Source organism: Pseudogymnoascus destructans (genome assembly GCF_001641265.1).
Source record: "Pseudogymnoascus destructans isolate 20631-21 unplaced genomic scaffold scaffold_4, whole genome shotgun sequence".
NCBI lineage: Eukaryota > Fungi > Ascomycota > Leotiomycetes > Thelebolales > Thelebolaceae > Pseudogymnoascus > Pseudogymnoascus destructans.
Window position 1 is genome coordinate 1,128,295 of NW_020167523.1, and position 21,330 is coordinate 1,149,624.

Genomic DNA, 21,330 nt, shown 5'->3' on the forward strand with positions numbered 1-21,330 from the left:
ACAGTTGGTATGTCGAGTTTACTGAGCGGCTTCTCATCATCCGGATGATGCTCAGCATTTCTACCGAACACTGTCACGATCATCGTTTTGCCGTCATATTTATTTTTATCTTCATAGCTATTTCCACATTGGCAAGTTTATGGAATTCAAATCATCCCCGGCCTAGTTTCGCCCAGTGCCGATCCCAGTGGCCCAGTGCCGATCCCAGTGTCACGTCCCTCGCCTTGGTAGAGCCTCAAACGTCGTCCATCCATGCCAAACACCACAGTGTTCCAGAACTACCCCACTGCCCACCATAGCCACCTCCCCCAAAGCGCCCATCACATCCAGATGGAAGCTATGATGGACAGATCCGAAACTAACACAGAGCTATAGACGTTCTAGATTCGCGCCGGGGCGGCTCGCTCAGAAACTACACATGAAACTCACATCCCAATCCACCATGTTTGATACTCCCAATGCCACGTTTGACTGCTCTCTCCACCTGGCGCCATTTCCCCTTACCCCCAATTCCAAGAGCTGCCAGGTCTACACCCCACGCTATCATATCTTGGCCCATATAAGGTATGCTCCCTTCGTCTCTAATCCATCATCATCATCAGCTCTTTCATTCTTCCTATCTTCTTTATATTTCCAACACACGCTAGCCGTTGCAGAACCAAACACAAACCACCAAAATGCATTTCTCAACCACCACCCTCGTTACCATTGCGCTGGCCGCTCTCGCTTCCTCTTCCGCCATCCCCGATCGCCGCTCCCCCAAGGGCGGCCGTGAAAAGGGCAATAATGGCAACGGCAAGGCTGCGGCTGGCGCCGCTGCTGGTGGTGTTGCTGGCGGAGCTCCCTGTGTAGCCATTGGCGCTGGCAACAACAGCACCGCAGCCGCCGCACGCAACGCCACTGCTGTCGCTGCTGCCGGCGCTGCAGGCGCTTTACCACCGGCAGTCATGGTCACGGTGACCGGTGCGAATGTGGCGGCCGCGACTGGCAATGCTGGTAATGCTGCTGCGGCTGCTGCCATCCAGGACGGAAAGGCCATGAAGAAGGCTGCACAGGCTGTTGCCGGTCAGGACGGAAAGGCCATGAAGAAGGCCGCAAAGGCTGCTGCTGGTCAGGGCGGAAAGGCCGGGAAGAAAGGGAAGAAGGCCGCGAAGAAGGCCGCGAAGAAGGCCGCGAAGAAGGCCGCGAAGAAGGCCGCGGCCGCGAAGAAGGCCGCGGCCGCGAAGAAGGCCGCGGCCGCGAAGAAGGCTGCGGCCGCGAAGAAGGCTGCTGCCGGTCAGGGCGGAAAGGCCGCAAAGGCTGCTCGTGGAGCGGCGGCAGCAGACCCGGCAGCAGGTGCTGCGGCAGTGAATGCGAATGCGAACCAAGCTGCAAACGCCAATGTCAACGCCAACGGAAACAACCAAAATGGAAACAATGATAACCAGAATGGAAACAACCAAGTAGGAAACCAAGATGGAAATGATGCCGCAGATGCCGCAGATGCCGCAGACGCCGCAGATGCCGCAGACGCCGCAGATGCTGAAGACGCCGCAGATGCTGAAGACGCCGCAGATGCCGCAGACGCCTCAGATGCCGCAGACGCCGCAGACGCCGCAGACGCCGCAGACGCCGCAAACGCCGTAGCGAACGGAAACGCAAATGCAAATGCCGCTGCTGGTGCAGGCGGTGGTGTCGGCGACCTCGGTGTTGGAGGTGGTGCGGGCGGAGCTGCTGGCGGCGCTGGCGATGCTCTCACCGGACTTGGAGCCAGCGCTGGTGATGCGCTTGCGGGTGGTGCTGCGAACTAAGCCGAGCGTGTTGAGTGATGAGAGAAAGATCGCGTTTTAGGGGATATTCTGCCAATCCGTCTTTGATAGATTGGATAGAATTAGGTTTTTGGCAAATAGTCCCTCGTCTTTGATAGACGTGATTGGGGTATATGACAAAAATTGAAGCCTTAAAAATATACCCGTCGTACTTCCTACATCGTGTCTTCCTATGACAAAAATTGAAGCCTTAAAAATACACCCGTCGTACTTCCTACATCGTGTCTGCCTTTGGACAAAAATTGAAGCCTTAAAAATACACCCGTCGTACTTCCTACATCGTGGCTTCCTTTGGGAGTGCGTGATCCCCAGTGTCTATATTTGTAGACGATGTGCCCTCTTCATTTCTCGCGCTGTGTCCCGTATCAACAACAGCCTCGGCTTCGCGCTCAATTGGGTCTTAGTTTGTGGCTTCTCTCTCGTCGCCCTGTCTGTCTCTTGCTGGAGTGTAATACCTATTTTGTTCATTCCTGTCATCCCCCTGACGATCCTGCAATTACATCAGTTGACCGTGCTGTTTAAAATAGAGGACATGAGCGCAAGCGCTTACCTCTTGTGATTGTTTCGCCGTGTAGCGATTGATAGACTCAATGAGCCGGTTGAGAATCCATTCTGACTCAGGCATATCCGACAACATGGGCGAGTCTTCCCCTATCCAGTCCCAATTTATGAAACCCTCCTGCTGCTCTTCCTCCTTCAGCTGTTCCCGCGACTCGGCGGTGAACCGGATCAACCTCGTGAACTCGGCCCATTCCTCGTACGAATACCGCTTTGGCGGGGAAACCTGCATATCCTGCGCCGCTTTCTTGATAGCAATAGCTAGCCTCCTGAGAATTTCATGACTTGACATGCCCTCATGGATGAACTTCTCGATTGTAGGGTTTTCCACGTCGTCAGCAGCAGCTTCTCCTGCCTCTTCGTCCTGGACCACAAACCCGCGCTCAACTCGCTCTTCCTCCTTTTTTTTCTGCTGCCGTTCCTTAATCCACCTCTTCAGCCGAGGATGGGAGTCGACGAATTCTCGGCCCACACCAGCGCGGGGCATGATGGTCCAGTCGGCCAGCGTATTGGTCCATTGATTAATACCCGATATGACGGTGTCGCTCATATCGGATATTAGGGTTGTTACGATAGGAACAGCCACCAGAGACCAGAAGACGAAAAATGCCTTGCCAGCATTGCTTTTAGGACTGAAGTCGCCGTATCCAATGGTGAGCAGTGAGACGTAGCAGAAGTACAATGCCTCAAAATAAGACATTCCCTGCTCCCTCTCCTCAGCTACCCAGAATACAACCGCGCCGACGAACCATAATATGGCGAATGCAAGGATCGACATCGATAGCTTGTAGTATTGCTTGAATCTCTTGGTGTTTCTTTGGACATATCGCATTGCTTCAAATCTATCTTTCTCGTCCTTCAGGTAAATTAACCGTTGACGTTTCTCTACTAATGTTTCAGGGCCGTTCTTCAAAACTTCTCCTGGTCCATTCATTTTCGGAGTGACAGGTTTGAAAGTAAGTTTTCGATGGCCATGGGATGTGCTCGATGTTGGCCCCCCGTTCGGCGTGAACGTCACAACCTTCCCGGATATATCTAGTTCGCCGTATTGTGCGATGGACTCTGTCGACACCGATCGCAGCGAGTGCGGCGTACGGTTCCCATCACGGTGCTTCGGGGGAGGTAATCCCAATCGATCTCGTAGCTGCCCATCGCTTGTCACGCTCCTGGAAACAGTATGGGCTCGTACGCGCTCTTCGTGGGCTTTGACGACTTTGTTCTTTGATATGCCTTTTGCAAACTTGTGAATGCTGTTAATCACCAGACCCAGGAAAACAATACCAGGGACTGCATATGGTATGGTAATGCCTCGGCCAGCATTGTTCGTCGGTACAATGTCGCCATATCCAACGGTCAGGATGGTAACGTCGCAGTAATACAACGCATTGCTGAAACTGAAGCCGCAGACTCGACTGAAAACCCCGGCCCCACCACCAAGCCACAAGAAAAACATCATGGTCTGCAGGATTAGAGTTCTCTGATAACCAGTGAGGTAGAAATTTTGGGGATATTTTCCCAACAGGTATCCAACCATGTTAATGAGGAGCATGCCAAATCCCAGGTTGTATAAGACACAAGCTATTACGGCGTGCCAAAATCCCTGGGACCATGTTTGCCCAGGCCGTATTGGGGGGTTCAAAATACCCATGGCGACGATAATGCTGATCAGCTAATGGTAGACGTTAGTAAATGAGAACACAGGATGGCTAGAGAATATATCATACAATGGCAGATGACAAAAACCACATGAGAACTGTAGCGGGTAAGGCAACAATATATCGTACACGTCTTGTGAAATTACACAAGAGGAAAAAATTACCAATGAATCCAAAGGCCAGCGAGAGGCCATTGAGGATAAGTTCCCTGTCCAGTCAGCAAGGCTTCGAAAATACTACTGTACAGCACAAATACCATTTTGGATCTGGAATCATGATTCCATTGTCATCCGCCCCTTCCGGCAGCTGCCCATTATTAGGAAGTTGAACCCTCCACTTGGAGACAAGGCCAGCAATAGAAAGTAAATTCGCCAGCGGCCCTATCGTAGCAGCAAGCAGAGGGATCGCCGTTGATGCAAACCACCACGACCTATCTGTGTATTAGAAAATATAAAAAGGGTAGCTTTTGGCAAGTTTAGACATACTGTGGCAAATCATCATCTTGACCTCGCAACTTCAACTTGCCCCATCTCTTCAAGTAGCCGCCCATTTTCAAATGGGAAGCCTTTCAAGGCGCAAGTTTTACCAGTTCATGTGATTTATCTCTCCGTCTCCTATCTCAACCCATATTCCATGATAGCCGTGGAGACTGCCGTGACGTCAAAAGCGACAGGGATGCTATCCTTGCAACAAGGCACTTGGGTATCTGCAGTGCCGGCGGGGTTGATGGTATGAAAGCCAGAACGCAACGCTTGAGAGGTTTATATAAAGAAATACTGATGTGAGATTAACTTTGATATAGATGGAGGCAATCCAAATTTGTAGAGCATATCCCTGATCCAATCAGGAGACGAATGTACCGAAAACCAAGTCGAAATGCGAAGAGCCCCACCACGTTTCGCCAACCAGGAGCCAGGCACGAGAACGGGATCGAGTTGCCGAGGGGAGTGTCTACTGCAGACATTTATAGAAGATGGGGAAGAAAAACAGATGAAACGACCAAGGCAAGTTAAGATACCATCCCTAGTGATTAGTTCTGTTACCATTGAAGAAGTTGAATATAATGGTTACGCAATATTTCAATATTGAACTTCTATAATACAATTCTAGGTCACTGTGGTCGAAGTTTTATTGCCAAAAGGTTGTGCACGCCTTTGGTTATATACTGAAGATGGCACGGAGCTATCTCGTCGCCGTCTCGTTCTGGGCCTGCAAAGTAATACACTTCGAGATTTGGGACGCGGGTTTGGAAAATGAGCTCAGAAGATATCATTGAGCACTCCTGGACAACAGACTACGAGCGACAGCATCTCTCCCATGGTCACGAATCACAGCAATTCACAGAAACCCAGCAACGCACGTCAAGAGCTAAGTTCGTAATGTGAATATCCTTTTCATGGGCTATAGCTTTTGGGTTTTGTTTTACAAACATTAGCAAGGCGGTTGCCCGTATACTCCGCACTCCATCCCATTCGTCCCGTCATCCATTCCGCCATGTCGAAAGAAACATCTATTCCCTCCCCCGCCATGATCCAGCGCCGCCCAAGTAAGACGCTGACAGGCTGTAAAACTCTATTAAGTTGAGTAACGCATTAAAAAAAACGGAAAGAGGACCCTGCTGTCCGATCCGTTATAAGACGCCAGCGCTGATTCCTGTTGTAAAGAACAGGAGGCTAAGAGTTTGGTGGTGGTACAAGAAAGTTCAAAAAGTAAAAAGGCGATAAAAAGAGGCCATCGAGCGTCAAAGTGGTGTGTTAAAAGGCCGTTACGTGGTATCATCGACAAAGCAATAGGAATGTTGGGGTGGTTTCATGTGGCGGACGTGGGCGTAGAGACCTCGCTGTCCTCCACCGCATCATCCAGGCGTATCTTCTTGTGGCGCGACTCATTGCCTTCGTTCATCTCGGCTACTTCGCGCTCGAGGTCATCAAGGCGTCGCTTGAGTTGGTTCTCGCGTCTCTGCGACTCCTCGAGGTGCTGGCGCAGAGTGCGCTCGGAGTCCCGCTTCATCTCCTCGCCTCGTCGCGCATTGGCTTCGTCTTGTTCTAACTGTGTGACGCGCCCCCGGAAGAGTTCGTTGATCAAGTCAAGCTCGCTGACGCGAGTTTTGAGAGACGCATTCGCGGCGAGAAGCTGTTCGTATGTTTGGGGTACGTCCAGGTGGCGGTCGCCGTTTACGGATGACTCGGATCGACCAGGCGATGAGGCGCGCAGGTGCATCTGTGGTAACGAAGGCGAATGAAGTTGGTGATCGGTAAGTTCGGATCCATTGAATGGCGCCATGCGATTACCATACATAGATGGAGTCCCGGTGCGCGATATTGGTGAGTGCGACCCTTCGGAATGGCCATTTTGCGATTTGTGGGATGTGCGACGATGGCCGCCGAGTCCAGTTGGGGGAGGAGTGTTGGCTTGCGATCGCGCGTCGCCAAGTCCGTTCGATGCGTCAAAGACGCTCTGATAAGATGGGTTAGGACGTCTGGGCATCACTGGGGATTTCATCGATGTTTCCAATAAACAGACCTTCTTCTTTTGACCTTGGGCAGCACCGGAGGTCTTGATGCGGTTTCGGCTTTTGATAACATCTGTTTTGAGGCTTATCGGACGAGGGCGACCGTGGAGCTTGAGGAAAAGGCCACAGGCGTTGCAGAGTACCGAGCCGATTTCATCCCTCCTCCATAGAGGAGTTGTTGATGTTGTGCAGTTCTGGCATATGGGCTGTGCCATGTCGCGATCGTTGTTAGACATTGTTGCCATACTTGCGATACGGTGGAGAGTACGATAAGAGATTGAAAGATTTGAATCTTGGGTTGGGATGGGCAAGTCGCTGCCTCGCTTGAGACGTAGGAGGGAAGGAATGGCAGGGCTCTGAGGCGTAAGCGAGATAATGGGATAATGGGCTGGGACGGTAGACGGCTACTTGGGCGCGAAGTCCGACTGCCAGTTGTTGTGGTACTTCCTTCCGTCCCTAGTCGCACGCACTTCAATCTGTACACTATACAAAGTGTGACATACTTTTTGGTACAGAACACAAGAATATAATGGAGCAGAGAATAGTAAATAAATGAAAGATGGGGAATATAAACTTACAGGAGAATTCCCAAGTCCTGCTCCCCCAACACTTGTGGCCGAGGGCGACGACGTGGCAAAGTTCAATCCATTGCTTGCTGTTCCAGCGGTAAACTGCCTGATTATTGGTGATAAAGTCAGCCCCCGTTCTGTACATGTACCGCCGTCCCATAGATTAGAGTAGAATCGCCGATAACGATAAAGAAACTAACTGCAGGGGTGACAAATATCTCCTGAACTCCCGAACGCGCCGTTCAGGGATGGAGAAACTTGGAGACGTCATGCTGCACACCTCTGTGTTTGGATGTGTTTTGTTTGGATGTGTGTGGAAGGTGTAATGGTAATGGGCTTGTAGTTACTGACCTCAGTGGGTATGAGTCTGCGCCGGCAGCAATTGATGCCAGCGATGAGAGCGCGGGTAGCTGGGGCATCGACGCGCTGTGGTGTAGTGTCGAAGTCACAGCCGATGCTGCTGAGGTCGATCGACGTTTGGCATCTCCAGCAGTAGTCAACTGGGGATTGGGATCCATCGTGCTGGTTGGAGCGAATGCGCGATCTTGTGGTCGTCCCGCCAGTGGGAGATGCTCGAGAGGCCGGTATGATGTCAGTGTCGAAGCCATATTGAACCACGGTGTATAGCTAGGCGTTCAGGTCGGAGGCTGCAAATATTATCGTCTTTTGAATTGTTGAAAGGCGTCGTGTGTGAATAGAAGGGATATCGATTGTGGGAATCTGTTCGTCGCTTCCAGATGACTGGGAATTCGTGAAAAAGAGAGCGTGATCGGGGAGCTTGAAACTGCTCGCTGCTACTGCTAAACCAAAATATGATTATATTATAAAGAAGGTGTAGTCGACCGCCGAAAACTCAGGAAAGGGATTCTGGTTGGAGTTGTAGATATTGAGTTGGGTTTGATATGTGAGCCCTCTGAGTTGCTGTACGCTGCCCCCTTATCCATCTTGCCAAGAGTCGCGATACCCAAATTACAATCTATAAAAAGCTCAACTGAGCAGACGACATCCGGGCAATCTGGCCCAAATTATTTGTGGGGAAGCAGCGTCACGTATTCTTCATAATCAGTACTGTTCGGACTATGATATTAATTTGCTGACATCTGACAGTCCAAACGGGAACTATTACCGGTTTAACGGACGAGGTGCGTAGGTACTGTAAGACAAAAAAAACAGGCTGGACCATCATGACATCTCCATTGAAGAACCTTGATCGGCAAAATAGCTATTGGTCTTGTTTCAACTCAGCTCTATCGCAGCGTATATTTTCCATAATAGTACATAGTCGTGATCAAACTAGGTGGATACTCTAGACCACCTGTAGTTCTCCTTTTTATCTCCCATATCCCAATCTGACCACGTGATATAGAAGGTACAGAGAGTACAAACCCAAACCGTGACGCAGACCACGAACGTCTCTATTCACATTTCACGCGGTACAGTATGTGTTATGTGTTTATTTCATGTGACAAGCAATATTGAAGCTGACGGGCAGTAGCAGTACTTCATTCCTTTAGTCTCCCACTCGATTCTGTTATCATGGGCGTTTGATCAAGATGCCCAGGACAAGGCCACCCACGACGGGGTATGCTCGTCTCGCCCAAGCCGAGGACTCCATGGATGACGAGGACGACAACTACCAACAATCTCTACAACCCGCCGAATCTCGTCGATATGCTTCTATTAAAGCTCCCCAGCCGAATGCCGGCATGTACGCTGAAGGAAGCAACGCCCAGCAACGATCCAGTCGAACCCGACACCGGGGCCTGAGCAATTCATCCGGCGTCGACATTAAAGCTATCAACGCGCGCCTAGAACGATGGGCGGACGAGATTGCGTCGAAATTCAAGATCGGGAAGGTCAAGGGAAAGAGCGACGAAGAGGAGCGCTTGGAGATACACCATTCGGTTTTCCAGGCACCGGACTGGATACGACCAGCAACGTCAGAGCAACTGGCAGCAGTCGGACAAGGCCAGATGACCGCCGAACAATTCGGGGCTACTGTGGAGAGCGTCAGGGTGGCTATTGAACAAGGTGTTCACCCGAAGATGATATCACAAGGTAGCTCAGGAAGCTACTTCGCCCGCGATTGCGAAGGAAAGGTGGTCGGGGTTTTCAAGCCAAAAGACGAAGAGCCATACGCCGCTGGCAACCCCAAGTGGAACAAGTGGATCCATCGCAACCTTTTCCCATGTTTCTTTGGGCGGGCTTGCCTCATTCCGAATCTGAGCTACGTTTCCGAGGCGGCGGCTTATACACTCGATTGCAGACTGGAAACAAATCTAGTCCCATATACCGACATCGTTCACCTCTCCTCCAAATCCTTCCACTACGACTTTTGGGCACGGCGCAACTTCTACAGGAAGAAGAAGCCTTTCCCGATGAAGCCGGGGAGTTTCCAGGTTTTCCTCCAGGGCTTCTCTGACGCGACTATATTTCTGCGGAAACACCCCTGGCCAGACCAGTTGAATGGAGGGTTTAGGGTTAACGATGCTCCTGCACGGAAAAAGAGACCGTGGAATGATCCATGCCGCCCGAGTGGCGCTGCGTTAGATGACGAAGATGAGGGAATACCAAACGCTTCGACAGCGGAAGAAGCGGAGCAGAGGAAATTCTTTTGGACAGAGAAATTACAGACAGCTTTCCGAGAAGAGCTTGAGAAGTTGGTGATATTGGATTACATTATGCGCAATACGGATAGAGGTTTGGACAACTGGATGATCAAGGTGGACTGGGAGAATGAGTCCGTTTCTATTGTATCAGACCCACCAAGCATGCCTTCTGGAGAAGGCACGCCAACTGCTCAAGCTCGCCCATACCGGCAACAGGAGCCTATGTATCCGGGAAGATCTGGAAAGGGAAGCCCTAGCAAGGAATCAGAGCCATGTATGAGTATCGGTGCAATCGATAATAGCTTGTCATGGCCCTGGAAACATCCAGATGCATGGCGAAGCTTTCCGTACGGGTGGCTCTTCCTGCCTGTATCACTTATTGGGCAACCCTTTTCACAAAAAACCCGCGGGCACTTTCTACCTCTACTTACGTCGAAGCTATGGTGGACCGAGACTCAACTTGCTCTACGAAAAGTTTTCAGCCAAGACGTTGATTTTCAAGAGCGAATGTTTGCGAGGCAGATTTCAGTTATGAAAGGTCAGGCGTGGAATGTGGTGGAGACGCTCAAGACTAGCGATCATGGACCGTTGGAGCTTACGCGCAGGGCACGAGTCTGTGTTTGGGACGACCTTGTTGATATTCCAGTTGCTGTCCCAATGAGAGCTCCATCGCTGGACATGCGTCGGCGTCAACGCGAGGCGGAATTAAGTCACGAAGCTGGAGAAGAGATGGATATAAGCGTAGCCAACGCATCTGCGCCTGCGGACCTCATACGCTTTGGCAGCCCGCCTGCGGAACTGCCAAATCCTAACAGGTTCGAGCTCTCACCTCGGCCTAGCGAGGACAACCCGAAGCTCTTCTCCCCAATGTCGTCTATGTCGGATGTAGCTTCTCCAGAGGGAGCCGCATCCCGTCCCAGCGGTGACCAAGGAGGACCTAGTCGGCCGGTAATGGGCCACTCGTCAACTCAGTTTAGCAGGCATGTTCCCCAGCATCCACTATCACAGGCACATCGCAAGGGGCATAGGAAATCATCCTTCTCGAGTTGGGGCGATAATCACGGACAATTAATGAACGACAATGATGATTTGGAAGGAGATCTTGGGTATGCTGTGGCTGAAGACATGGAACACAATCAGCGTAAGGTGATTGTGGAACGATTGGAAACTGTCAAGAGCAAGAACCCGGTCTTTACGTGGTGTTAGATACGAAGTATTGTATTAATAAGTGGGAGTAAGATATACCAGCTAGGGCATGTAGGCATTCAGCGGGGGGTGGTTCTGAGGATTGGTCACCCCGGCTCAGGATTTGTAATTTGGGCCAAAAATGGCGTTGTATTTGTACCACTATACGAGCGGAATTCCGAGAATAATATGAGAAACGTCAGACCCTATTGACAGTGTAATGCTCATAATACGAAATATGTGTATTATGATTAAAGTTTCAATGCTTTGTATGTTGGAAGTTCTCAGAATGTACTTTTTTGCGTCACATAACTCCTTCGAAGTGGCGGCGGTTGCTTACTTATCATGTACATTGCGATTTTATGGGGAAACCGATAACCCCGAAGGCGCCCGCCGCGTCCAGCGATAGCCGCCAGCCATCAAAACCTTGCTCCAGTAGGCAACTTCACATTGACGCCTCCGAAAGACCGTAGTAATCAACTCCGCCGCTCCCGCCTTATTTGAAGTCGCACATTGTCCCTATAATTAACGCGGGGCGCTGCCTTACATTCATGAATCGCCAAGGCTCCCGCGACTATACATATTAACCTGCGGCCACCAAGAGGCTGCAGCTACCAACGCAAAATATCAAACGTGCGAAGGGTGGAAAAATACAACGGCATTGCTGCATGTTTCCGTAGCGTAGCAAAGGGTTTGGGGCTGAGAGATTGAGGATGGCATCCTATGGCCAGGCAAACGGTATGTGAATCTTTGCGTAGTCAAATGATATATCTAGAGCTGTCACTGACTTGGTCATGATACAGGACATTTGCGATCCGAAGACGCCGCCTACGTCTCCACTGTACCAACAAATATACACCCAAAATGGGATGCGGCTGCGCTACTAGACCGCAGGGCATCTCATAAATCTCACCAACTGACCACTCGAAATGAAGAAACTACGACCAACCCGCCGAGGACGCCGAGTCTGATGTTCGAGTTCGATAGCCCGCAAAGCCAGCCTGCATTTGCTCAATATAGTAACTCAGTGTCGAATGGGGATGCATTTGGTGCGAACAGCCACGCGCATATCACCGGGCATATGCTCGAGCGCATCCACAACGTCTCGGACCGCGCATTCCTACCTCAAAAGCGGCGCAAGTTAGGCATGGATAATAACAGCTATGAATCCACGCCGACTACGTTTTCGGGCGGGGGGCAAGAGGGCGTTGTTGGGGAATACCTGAAGGAAGAGAACGACACCAGAAAGGAGCCCGCTAGAAAGGCGACAGCTCCCGCGGTTGACCTCACGGAAGATGACGAGGAACTGACGATCCTTGTAACTTCTGACGACAAAGAAGTTTGCTATGGGCGTATTGAGGGAGCAGACATCAATGCTTTCAAGGTGCCGATAGCCAGAGAGGGGACAAGAGCACTGTCTCGAGATTTTTGGCCTCATGTGAAAGTTAATCTGAGGCGGAAACAAGGCGACAAAACCGCCATAGTGCACATGGTGGATAGCACTCGGTCGGTCTTTGGATGCTTGGATGTCAATACGGCAATCGGCTTAGTGCCACTTATTGATTCAAACCTGGGTATTCGAACTTCAGCAAGGATCATTGCCAGGCAAAAGAAACCAGGCGACTTACCCCCTGGCGCAGATTGCTCTTGCAGATTCAACCTCGATCTGACGCTCTACGGCGCTAAGAAGCATGCCACTCAGATTGGGAGACATCTATCACAAAAGCAGCTGTGGTTACGAACCCCACTATCTGTTGAAGCTGGAATCGATCTCTGCAATCCCCACGCATCACTGAAGCAGAACCTGGTTCCTCGCCCTGGGGGCCGCTGCGTCGGCTACGCTCCAGCCTCTGCTGCATCTATGCGGACAGTCGAAGAGATCCGCAGTGATGTTCTTGGAATGTTCGACTCTTTACAACAATCCGAAAACCTTCCAGAAATGACACAGAACTCCCTGGTTACAACAGAGCTTCTTCCTCACCAAAAGCAAGGTCTCCGTTTCATGACAAACAAGGAAAAGGAGTTTGTCTATGGCAGTATTGAAGAGGCAAACAGCACGCTTTGGCAGCAGGTACAAGGAAGCAGTGGCCAGAGGATATACCGCAATGTCATAACTTGCCAAGAGCAGCGCGAAGTTCCTCAGCAAGTTCAAGGGGGGATATTAGCTGATATGATGGGTTTGGGGAAAACACTGAGCATCCTTTCACTGTTAACCTCGTCCCTGGATCAAGCAGAGGCATGGGCGCAAAAGACGCCACCAGCGCCCGGAGAAGATGAGGTGAGGCTTAAGAGGAATACTAAGGCTACTTTACTCGTTTCCCCCTTGAGTACGATAGCCAACTGGGAAGAACAGATCGGACAACACATTAAGGAAGGTGGCCTGAAGTACCACATCTACCATGGTGGAACTCGGTGCAGAGAAATTGAGCGACTAGCGAACTACGACCTTATCATCACAACATACGGGTCGGTTGCGAGCGAATGCAACAGACGTATCAAAGGAAAGCCAGGTCCTTACCCGCTTGAAGAGCTTAACTGGTTTCGCATCGTGTTGGACGAAGCTCACATGATCCGCGAGCAGGCGACTCTACAATCAAAGGCTATATGCCGTCTGCAAGCTCAGTGCCGATGGGCGGTTACTGGAACTCCAGTTCAGAACCGGCTGGATGATCTCGGGGCCCTCCTCAAGTTTCTTCGCCTCAAGCCTTTTGATGAGAAGCGTGCGTTCGCTCAATACATCTTGGCCCCTTGCAAGAATGCAGATCCGGAGATCCTCCCAAAACTCCGATTGCTCGTCGACAGCATCACTCTTCGGCGTCTGAAAGATCGAATCAATCTGCCTCCTCGACACGATCGCATTATCCGACTTGCTTTCAACCGAGAGGAGCAAGAGCTATACGATATCTTCTCCAAAAATGCTAGCGACAGGGTTAAGGTTCTTACAAGCCAGCAAGAAAAGAGTCTCGGAGGCAAGGCATATGTTCATATCCTTCAGTCAATCTTACGTCTGCGTCTTATTTGTGCGCACGGAAGAGAACTACTTGGCGATGAGGACCTCAAGATCACCGCGGGAATCACCAAAGACTCAGCTATCGAACTAGACGATGACAACGACGCCGACAAGCCAGCCTTGAGCCACAGGCAAGCTTATGAGATGTATAATCTCATGAGAGAGACCAATGCGGACGCATGTTCGATGTGCAATGCCAAGATTGGACGAGCCACGTCTTCGGAGACTGAGGTCGAAGGGAAGGATGACATGATTGGGCATATGACTCCTTGCTACCATCTTATTTGCAATGGATGTGTGAAGGAATACAAGAAAGCGCTTGAATCAACCTCAACGGATAAACGCCATTCGAACTGCTATATTTGCAAACAATATATCCGCATGGATTACTTCGCTTTAAAGGCAGGGCAGGTGGAAGAGGATGAGACTGCGCGAGCGGAGATCAAAGAGGGGCCGAAGCACACGAAGGCTCTCGGAAGATACAATGGGCCACACACAAAAACCATTGCTTTACTACAAGATCTTTTAGCCTCTAAAGCCGAGAGTGACCTTATGGTTGACCAACCTCCGATTAAAAGCGTTGTGTTTTCCGGCTGGACATCTCATCTCGATCTCATTCAAATGGCCCTCGAGAACAATGACATCAAATATACTCGCCTGGACGGGAAAATGTCGCGGACGGCTCGTGGGGCTGCACTCGAAACTTTCCGCTTGGACCCTTCGATCACAGTCATACTTGTTTCCATCAATGCGGGAGGTTTGGGCCTAAACTTGACGACAGCCAATAAAGTCTACGTCATGGAGCCTCAATACAACCCGGCTGCAGAAGCCCAAGCTGTCGATCGCGTCCATCGTCTTGGCCAGAAGCGCGAGGTTGAAACGGTTAGATATATAATGAAGAACAGTTTCGAGGAGAAGATGCTAGAGTTACAGGAGAAGAAGAAGAAGCTGGCGAGTCTCAGCATGGATCGGGATCATATGAAGAACTCGACCAACAAGGCTGAGGCCACCAAGAAGAGATTAGAGGACCTCAGGAGTCTATTCAAATGATGGCGGTTAATGATTGGGAATGGTTTATGCAAAGGCGTTTGGCATTTATAGGAGGGGGAAAACGGGCGGATAAAACATAGATACTGGAGCGGGCGGATACATGATAGCATGGCGTATTAACGGGGTATCTTAAGAGGAGGCAGTCTGCATATGATATCCAACGTTTATAGCAACCATATTTTTTTGCTCTTGATCGAGGTGTAGTGGTTCTATTGCTCTGCCCAAATAGCAGGTCACGAGTTGGGCATTAGTCCGAAGAAATAAAAATATTCCCCTCGATTGTTTTAGTTTGACTATGGTAAATGATTTTGCACTGTTAGACTATACTGTTAGACTATATTGTTAGACTATATTTATCTAAAAGGCTCTTTTGGGATGTATTCTGTCTTCGCCAGTTCGTACGAGCCCAACGGTTCGGCCCACAGAGTTTAGCGCGCTAACCACCGATTCTTCAGCCTGGACCACAATCGCCCATTTCCAAACCCCATCACAAGTTAAGCCTCACCCTGCCCATGTTGTTCTTCATTCTAAAGTCGTAATGACTCTCTTCGCCCTGCCGCTCTCATGGCAGAATGGCCGCATATCTACCTCCGCCTCTTCATTTCCCCAAACTGCTGGGCAATCAACAAACAGAAAACGCAAGCGCAGCTTCCCATTGAACTCGCCACCCCCTCCATCCACATTATCTACTCTGCCAAATTCTGTATTTGAATTTCCTTCCTCACCTGCGCCAAGTGCCAACCTCGATTATGTGACCAGTAACCCTTTGTCACTAAACGCCGACGAAACCAGGCAGTACAGAGCTGCTGGACTGGAACTTGATAAAGAGTTGCCCAGCAAAACTTACACAGGGTTCCCACATATGAATTTACCATGGGAAGCCGGGCTTACTACTGACGATGAGGAGCGGCAAGAATCGAAAGCGGAATTAAGCGCCATCGAAAGAGGCAGCAAACCTTCTCACCTGAAAGTCCGGCACCTAGGTGTTTTGACGGCTATTCTGCAGCGATGTCTGGCGGAAGGCGACATACCGCGAGCATCTAAGGCATGGGCATTACTTCTACGAGCTCAAGTAGGAGGTAAAGGTGTTGATCTTCGATCCACAGGGTATTGGAGTTTGGGTGCGGAGCTCCTCATACGAAGAGGGGAGCAGCTTGCAGCCAACGGCAGAAGCCATGAGGATGATATTGAAGAAACTTATCCTCTAGACCCCCAGGACTCTGGAGTTGTATCCTGGGGCACAGCTGAAGGGCTAGAAAGGGCAAAAGATTACTACGCCCGGCTTATCCTTCAACATCCCTACAAACGGCAATATTCTACTGCCACTTCAGCACTCGATTTCTGGCCTGCAATGCTTAGCTGCGAGATCTACGGCATTCAAAGCAAACAGCAGCAATCACTGCATCAGCTAGCCATGCGTCAAAGTGACAGCAATAACGGTTCTGCCTCTGACCATGAAGACTCTTTATCTGATGGAGATTCTGATCATAGCGGCGATGAAAGTCTCGGCGCCACGCAGGAGGAAGTATACTTTGCAAGGCGCACAAAGCGTGAATCGCGCGCAGCGCAACGGCATCAATTGAGGAGTTGGAAGAAGAAGGAAGAGGTGCGCATGCACGCTAGAAGTGCGGCGGAGAAAGTTGCAACGCGCATAGATGAGATAATGACGACGCCGCCATTTGTGGATAGCCATGTACTACACCGCTTGCGGGGGTATTTAGCCTTGTATATCGGAGATTTGTGCATCCTTTCGTCTTGGGAGCAAAAGGCTGACAGTGAATCGGAGAGGGCGTCGGCGTGGGTGAGGAGGTCGGAGGCGGAGAGGGGTGAGCTACTTAAGAAGGAGATGATAGAGGTGGCGAGAGCGCACTTTGATGTGGCCAGGCGAAGAGGAGGACATATCCCGGACTGGGAGACAGAGGAAACTACGGTTGGGTATGAGGACGAATCTGCTTAGGCCGTGGCTCTCTGGATTGACGTCGCGAGCCTTCACTATTCTACCGGGGAGGGGATGTTGAATTTGGACTCCACTCACAAATCATAACCATATTTCAGGTATATAGTGTAGCTGTGGAACACCCAGTATAAACATACTGAAAATGGAGTCATAGACTATCTTTGAGCAAATTGGGGTTTTATAAGCAGTTATCGGTCGATCTTCCAGCAAATTAACAAAGTCAACCTCGGTAGATGTGAAAGTGTTGACACCATAGCCTTGTCCAAAATGTCCCAGTGGTATTCTATTCGTGTCTTACTACAGACTATGTAATTCTAGTAATCTATTTAAAGTTTGCTCTGTCTCCATAATATTTTGAAGGCGATTTAGTGATTTGATTGTTTTCGCCAAGACTAGTCACTTCTCTCACAAAGGCGCGTTTACAACTACGGTGTCAACACCCTCTCCTCTTTGAGAGCTCCCTAATATTCACCGTATTCGCCTACACCCCAACTTCGTACATTCCCACCTCCCAGTGTTCCCACTTCTAGCTACTCTTCCAGCTCATTGCAATCCTGAATTAAACGCTTTGATGGTTGCCCCGCCCGCAGATAGGGCGAGAGATAAGGCGACATGGGACCTGCCCCAATGGCGAGTGATGATTGAGCTGGTAAGGGCATATCATCAAAACCTATATTACAGCTTTCGAATACTAATGGTGGCGACGGCATAGGTTGACTGCCCAGGTGAGTTTATTATGAAGTGGGCGGTAAGGTTTGGAGCTCATTCATAACAGAAGTTTACGACGTCAAGTTTTATCCATATGGGAAGCCGACAGATGACCCTATCTTCGCAGCAGTCGGAGGAAAGAAGGTCAGTTTCAACCCCACATCTTTGCGGTGGGCCTCCACTAATTCTATCGTAGCTAATAGTATGCCGTCCTACTCATGCGAAGGACAAAAGAATAGAAACTATCCAAGCTGTGAATGACGAGGAGGTATGCTTGAAGAACTGAATGATACAGATGATGTTTAGTTGCCAACTTATAACTAGCCCAATGCAAACAACTGCAGCATAGCTTGGGCACAAGCAGAGGACGGCCGCCCATTGCTGTGCTATGCAGGATCGACGGCTCTCATCAAGATCATCGACGTCGTGACTGGCGAGCTGGTCCAAGTAAGTGGCTTCAAGAAACTGAGAGGTTTGCTGGTATTTACTTTTCATAGGTGCTCTCAGGTCATGGAGGGGTAAGAATAACTGTAGATCAATGACAGTATGGATTATACTAACTGGCAAAGGGAATATTTGATTTGGCGGTCCCAAGGACAAACCCTCACATCGTGGCATCATGTTCAGAGGATACGACTGTCAGGTTGTGGAGCCTTCGAAAGGCCCACAAGGAGTCGCCTTGTATTGCTCTCTTTGCTGGAGAAGGGCATTTAGATTCCGTGCTATCCGTCGTAGGTTCACCGCATTGATTATTTGACAAAATCTAACTTGATAGGACTTTCACGCAAATGGGCGCTATATTCTCTCTGCGGGTCATGATCATGTTGTTAATCTGGTATGTATTTTCTCTTCGCCACCTAGCAGCAGGGAACTAAACTGGGGACAGTGGACGGTACCAAAGTTTCCGGACGAGCGTACAATAAGTGAAAAGGTTGAAACAATACACTACCCTCATTTTTCAACCTCAGAAGTACACTCAAATGGCGTTGACTGGTACATATTCTTCCATCCAAAGATCTGCTCTTGCTAATGTTGGAACAGCGTTAAATTCTACAAAGATTTGGTCCTGTCGAGAGGACATGAAGAAGGATGTATCGTCCTGTGGCAAATTACGAGATTCTCGTCCTCAGGAGAGGTCCCTTCTGCTTCAGCAGCGCCGACTACATACGACGAAAGCGCCAAAACTCGATCCGCATTCTTCAAAGCTCCCGAAGACGATAAGACTGCACCACGACAATACCAAAGACTTCTCCAGTTTGCCATACCACAGTGCAATCAGTGGTATATGAGGTTTGGTCTATTCACCCCATACTCCTCTTCTCAGCACCCTGTCCTTGCAATGTGCAATTCGGCATCCAAAGTGCATTTCTGGGATCTCTCCCGTCTCGTCGACTACCAAAAGTTCATCACATCTCCAGAGACAGTTCCTAAGCCAAATTGGCTCAACTTGGTGTCTCGGACTAAGAAATCCGGAAAATCAGATGCGCAACGTTTGTTCAGTCAAACGCCTGTTGATGAAAGTGTTGCGACCAGCAGCGTTTCCTCCTTCAGCACGGAAACATTGGCGGCCGCCATTGATATTGAGGCGAACCGTAGCGCTTGGGATGAAAAATATGCGACAGGAAATCCCTGGAAGAGCCTAAAAGCGCACAAGATTGAGAGCATCCCAAGAGTGACAAGTGTTGGCAGAGCGGTTGCATGGAGTGAGAAAGGGGATTTCTGCGTCGTAGTTGGCTCCTCAGGTATCATTTCTGTGTTGGAGCGTTAGTTAGGAACAGGCCTGATATCAAGGCCGAGAAAAGTATGGTAAATCCAGACAATGCGAGTTGTTTCATCTTCTGGGATAGAGATTAAGGTGTGTTTTATGAATTATTATGAAGCTAGACGTAGCTTAAGCATAGCTCGTTGTCAGTGGGAAACCTCCTTTAACAACGCTATGGGCAGCATCTACAGATATGAGAGCTTATGAAGATGTCGATAGCAACATCAGCATCAGAGAAGATATGCCATATTCCGGCAGCGACCTCTTGATTCCTCGTCGTGACTTTGCTATCCCATGCACACATGTTGAGGAAAGTGGTACCTTGCGCTGGGTTGATCCGCTAACTCGCACTTGACTAGCGCGGAAGCTGTATGTGACAGGGGTCGTTGCGTTACGTGGAGGTTGGTATATAATCTGAATCTGGGTTAAACCTCCATCAGGAAAGATACTAAGGGTATCTCAAGCTGTCTGAAGAAAATCTCCCATAGAAGGGGCACAAATCACAGGTATCCAACAGTCATTGCGCATCACCAAGCGCAACCAGCCACCAAACCATGGCGTCCTCCGCGAACCCCTACCAGAACTATAGCCATCCTCAGGCTAGCGACCACGATGACGACCTCATCGATCCCGATACTGGTGAGCACTTTGCCTTTGGACTTTGGGCAATCAAAGACCAAATGGGGTCGACCTTGACCGTGCGATGTGCATGTAGCTAATGTATCCCAGCCTCATTAGATGACCTCGACGACCCGCTAGACGATGCTCCCAACTATTCCGCACACGCACCCCTCACAGGGAACATCGGCTCTAGCTCCTCTTCTCGCCCCTTGAATGAGTCGTATCTCACCTCCGCGATGCCCGGCGACGACAGGCGCGCGCCCACAAATACAATCGACGAATCGGTCTGGGACACGCTGTCGCGCGACCTATTGGCCGTTTGGTCAAAAATGCGCGAAGTGCTTTATCCCAAGTATCTATTTGGCGGCTCCATGATCGATAATACCACAACTCTTCGCGGGGCCTATGAAGGATTCCGTGCTGGCGGTATTGCAGGCGCGAGGGAAGAGGTTAGGAATATTGCGGGCCGAGTGATGGATACGGAGAACTTGCTCAGCCAAGGAAACATGAGCCAGGGGCTACGGGACTGGGATCTATGGGGTCCGTTGGTGTTCTGTCTGGCGCTGAGCTTATTGCTTAGCTTCAATGCGAGGCCAGAGCAAAAGAGTGTGGTATTCAGCGGGGTGTTCGCCATGATTTGGATTGGAGAGGCAGTGGTGACTGCGCAGATCAAACTGCTAGGCGGCAATATGTGAGTCTACCACCCGCTACCCGCCGAGTTTCGATGAGAAATGTGCTAATGGATTTAGATCCTTCGCTCAGTCTGTCTGCATAATCGGATATACGCTTTTCCCCCTCGTCATCGCCGCCCTTCTCTCAGCACTTCACCTCCCAACTATACCTCGGATCCCAGTTTACATTGTCCTAATCGCCTGGTCTCTTGCGGCCGGTGTTAGTATCATGGGCGGCAGTGGCGTGGTTAAGAACCGTGTTGGCATCGCAGTCTACCCGCTTTTTGTCTTCTATGTTGGATTGGGTTGCTTGTGCTTTATTAGTTAAGCGCTCTACAGGGAGAAGTATAGGGATATGGGAACGTGAAGTATTGTACGAGGAGTTCAAGGAGTTGGGTTGCAGCAAGATATGTATGCTTAGACCACTCTTTGCTTTTCAAGTTGTGGCAAGAGAACGGTGCAGCAACTTCCAGCATTCACGAGATGAGGGCAGCCTGCAAGATTTGTTCATGTATTTTACCAAAGTATCACTGTATCAGTTCGGTCCTACAGAAATGTTTGAGAAAGCTTCCACCGTGATGTTAACTACATCACTCAAAACAAATAAATCGTATGAGTCGCAACAAAACTACAAACCCATATTTCAGTGTCTCTG

The 21,330-nt window shown here is 49.9% G+C and overlaps 8 protein-coding genes across 8 annotated transcripts; 6 read left to right on the forward strand and 2 right to left on the reverse strand.

The window, feature by feature from the left end:
* Nucleotides 1-153: 153 nt before the first annotated feature.
* Nucleotides 154-1,790, forward strand: VC83_02091 (uncharacterized protein; the record flags this gene model as incomplete). Its single annotated transcript, XM_024465760.1, has 1 exon — nt 154-1,790. Exon 1 carries the CDS (start codon nt 678-680, stop codon nt 1,788-1,790), a length of 1,113 nt encoding a protein of 370 aa, XP_024326802.1. The 5' UTR covers nt 154-677.
* Nucleotides 1,661-5,000, reverse strand: TOK1 (Potassium channel). The gene is made up of 5 exons (XM_024465761.1): nt 4,507-5,000; nt 4,278-4,451; nt 4,091-4,229; nt 2,359-4,035; nt 1,661-2,298 (listed from the first exon to the last, which is right to left on the reverse strand). The coding sequence occupies exons 1-5, from the start codon at nt 4,569-4,571 to the stop codon at nt 2,209-2,211; spliced, it is 2,145 nt and encodes a 714-aa protein (XP_024326803.1). The 5' UTR covers nt 4,572-5,000; the 3' UTR covers nt 1,661-2,208.
* A 407-nt stretch (nt 5,001-5,407) lies between these two features.
* Nucleotides 5,408-7,110, reverse strand: VC83_02093 (uncharacterized protein). Its single transcript, XM_024465762.1, has 2 exons — nt 6,545-7,110; nt 5,408-6,478 (listed from the first exon to the last, which is right to left on the reverse strand). Exons 1-2 carry the CDS (start codon nt 6,776-6,778, stop codon nt 5,831-5,833), a joined length of 882 nt encoding a protein of 293 aa, XP_024326804.1. The 5' UTR covers nt 6,779-7,110; the 3' UTR covers nt 5,408-5,830.
* A 1,038-nt stretch (nt 7,111-8,148) lies between these two features.
* Nucleotides 8,149-11,099, forward strand: LSB6 (phosphatidyl inositol kinase). The gene is made up of 2 exons (XM_024465763.1): nt 8,149-8,540; nt 8,598-11,099. Exon 2 carries the CDS (start codon nt 8,656-8,658, stop codon nt 10,915-10,917), a length of 2,262 nt encoding a protein of 753 aa, XP_024326797.1. The 5' UTR covers nt 8,149-8,540; nt 8,598-8,655; the 3' UTR covers nt 10,918-11,099.
* Nucleotides 11,100-11,178: 79 nt separating this feature from the next.
* Nucleotides 11,179-15,231, forward strand: VC83_02095 (uncharacterized protein). The gene is made up of 2 exons (XM_024465764.1): nt 11,179-11,634; nt 11,700-15,231. Exons 1-2 carry the CDS (start codon nt 11,610-11,612, stop codon nt 14,954-14,956), a joined length of 3,282 nt encoding a protein of 1,093 aa, XP_024326798.1. The 5' UTR covers nt 11,179-11,609; the 3' UTR covers nt 14,957-15,231.
* A 217-nt stretch (nt 15,232-15,448) lies between these two features.
* On the forward strand, nt 15,449-17,348 carry VC83_02096 (uncharacterized protein). The gene has a single exon (XM_024465765.1). The coding sequence runs from the start codon at nt 15,495-15,497 to the stop codon at nt 16,911-16,913; it is 1,419 nt and encodes a 472-aa protein (XP_024326799.1). The 5' UTR covers nt 15,449-15,494; the 3' UTR covers nt 16,914-17,348.
* On the forward strand, nt 17,349-19,728 carry VC83_02097 (uncharacterized protein). Its single transcript, XM_024465766.1, has 10 exons — nt 17,349-17,562; nt 17,626-17,638; nt 17,689-17,765; nt 17,818-17,889; nt 17,946-18,068; nt 18,119-18,139; nt 18,191-18,352; nt 18,397-18,456; nt 18,508-18,614; nt 18,663-19,728. Exons 1-10 carry the CDS (start codon nt 17,485-17,487, stop codon nt 19,387-19,389), a joined length of 1,440 nt encoding a protein of 479 aa, XP_024326800.1. The 5' UTR covers nt 17,349-17,484; the 3' UTR covers nt 19,390-19,728.
* A 78-nt stretch (nt 19,729-19,806) lies between these two features.
* Nucleotides 19,807-21,304, forward strand: VC83_02098 (uncharacterized protein). Its single transcript, XM_024465767.1, has 3 exons — nt 19,807-20,022; nt 20,113-20,695; nt 20,754-21,304. Exons 1-3 carry the CDS (start codon nt 19,938-19,940, stop codon nt 21,001-21,003), a joined length of 918 nt encoding a protein of 305 aa, XP_024326795.1. The 5' UTR covers nt 19,807-19,937; the 3' UTR covers nt 21,004-21,304.
* Nucleotides 21,305-21,330: the final 26 nt, after the last annotated feature.

Bases quoted from the DNA above. Each gene is read 5' to 3' on its own strand.
- VC83_02096 (XM_024465765.1), top strand. From the start codon at position 15,495: ATGACTCTCTTCGCCCTGCCGCTCTCATGGCAGAATGGCCGCATATCT.
- LSB6 (XM_024465763.1), top strand. From the start codon at position 8,656: ATGCCCAGGACAAGGCCACCCACGACGGGGTATGCTCGTCTCGCCCAA.
- VC83_02093 (XM_024465762.1), bottom strand. From the start codon at position 6,778: ATGGCAACAATGTCTAACAACGATCGCGACATGGCACAGCCCATATGC. The intron at 6,479-6,544 runs GTCTGTTTATTG...CCATCTTATCAG, and splicing joins CCCAAGGTCAAAAGAAGAAG to AGCGTCTTTGACGCATCGAA.
- TOK1 (XM_024465761.1), bottom strand. From the start codon at position 4,571: ATGGGCGGCTACTTGAAGAGATGGGGCAAGTTGAAGTTGCGAGGTCAA. The intron at 4,230-4,277 runs GTATTTGTGCTG...CTGACTGGACAG, and splicing joins ATGATTCCAGATCCAAAATG to GGAACTTATCCTCAATGGCC. The intron at 2,299-2,358 runs GTAAGCGCTTGC...ATGTAATTGCAG, and splicing joins CGGCGAAACAATCACAAGAG to GATCGTCAGGGGGATGACAG.
- VC83_02098 (XM_024465767.1), top strand. From the start codon at position 19,938: ATGGCGTCCTCCGCGAACCCCTACCAGAACTATAGCCATCCTCAGGCT. The intron at 20,023-20,112 runs GTGAGCACTTTG...AATGTATCCCAG, and splicing joins CCTCATCGATCCCGATACTG to CCTCATTAGATGACCTCGAC. The intron at 20,696-20,753 runs GTGAGTCTACCA...TAATGGATTTAG, and splicing joins AAACTGCTAGGCGGCAATAT to ATCCTTCGCTCAGTCTGTCT.
- VC83_02095 (XM_024465764.1), top strand. From the start codon at position 11,610: ATGGCATCCTATGGCCAGGCAAACG. The intron at 11,635-11,699 runs GTATGTGAATCT...GTCATGATACAG, and splicing joins ATCCTATGGCCAGGCAAACG to GACATTTGCGATCCGAAGAC.
- VC83_02097 (XM_024465766.1), top strand. From the start codon at position 17,485: ATGGTTGCCCCGCCCGCAGATAGGGCGAGAGATAAGGCGACATGGGAC. The intron at 17,766-17,817 runs GTCAGTTTCAAC...ATTCTATCGTAG, and splicing joins CAGCAGTCGGAGGAAAGAAG to CTAATAGTATGCCGTCCTAC. The intron at 18,140-18,190 runs GTAAGAATAACT...TAACTGGCAAAG, and splicing joins TGCTCTCAGGTCATGGAGGG to GGAATATTTGATTTGGCGGT.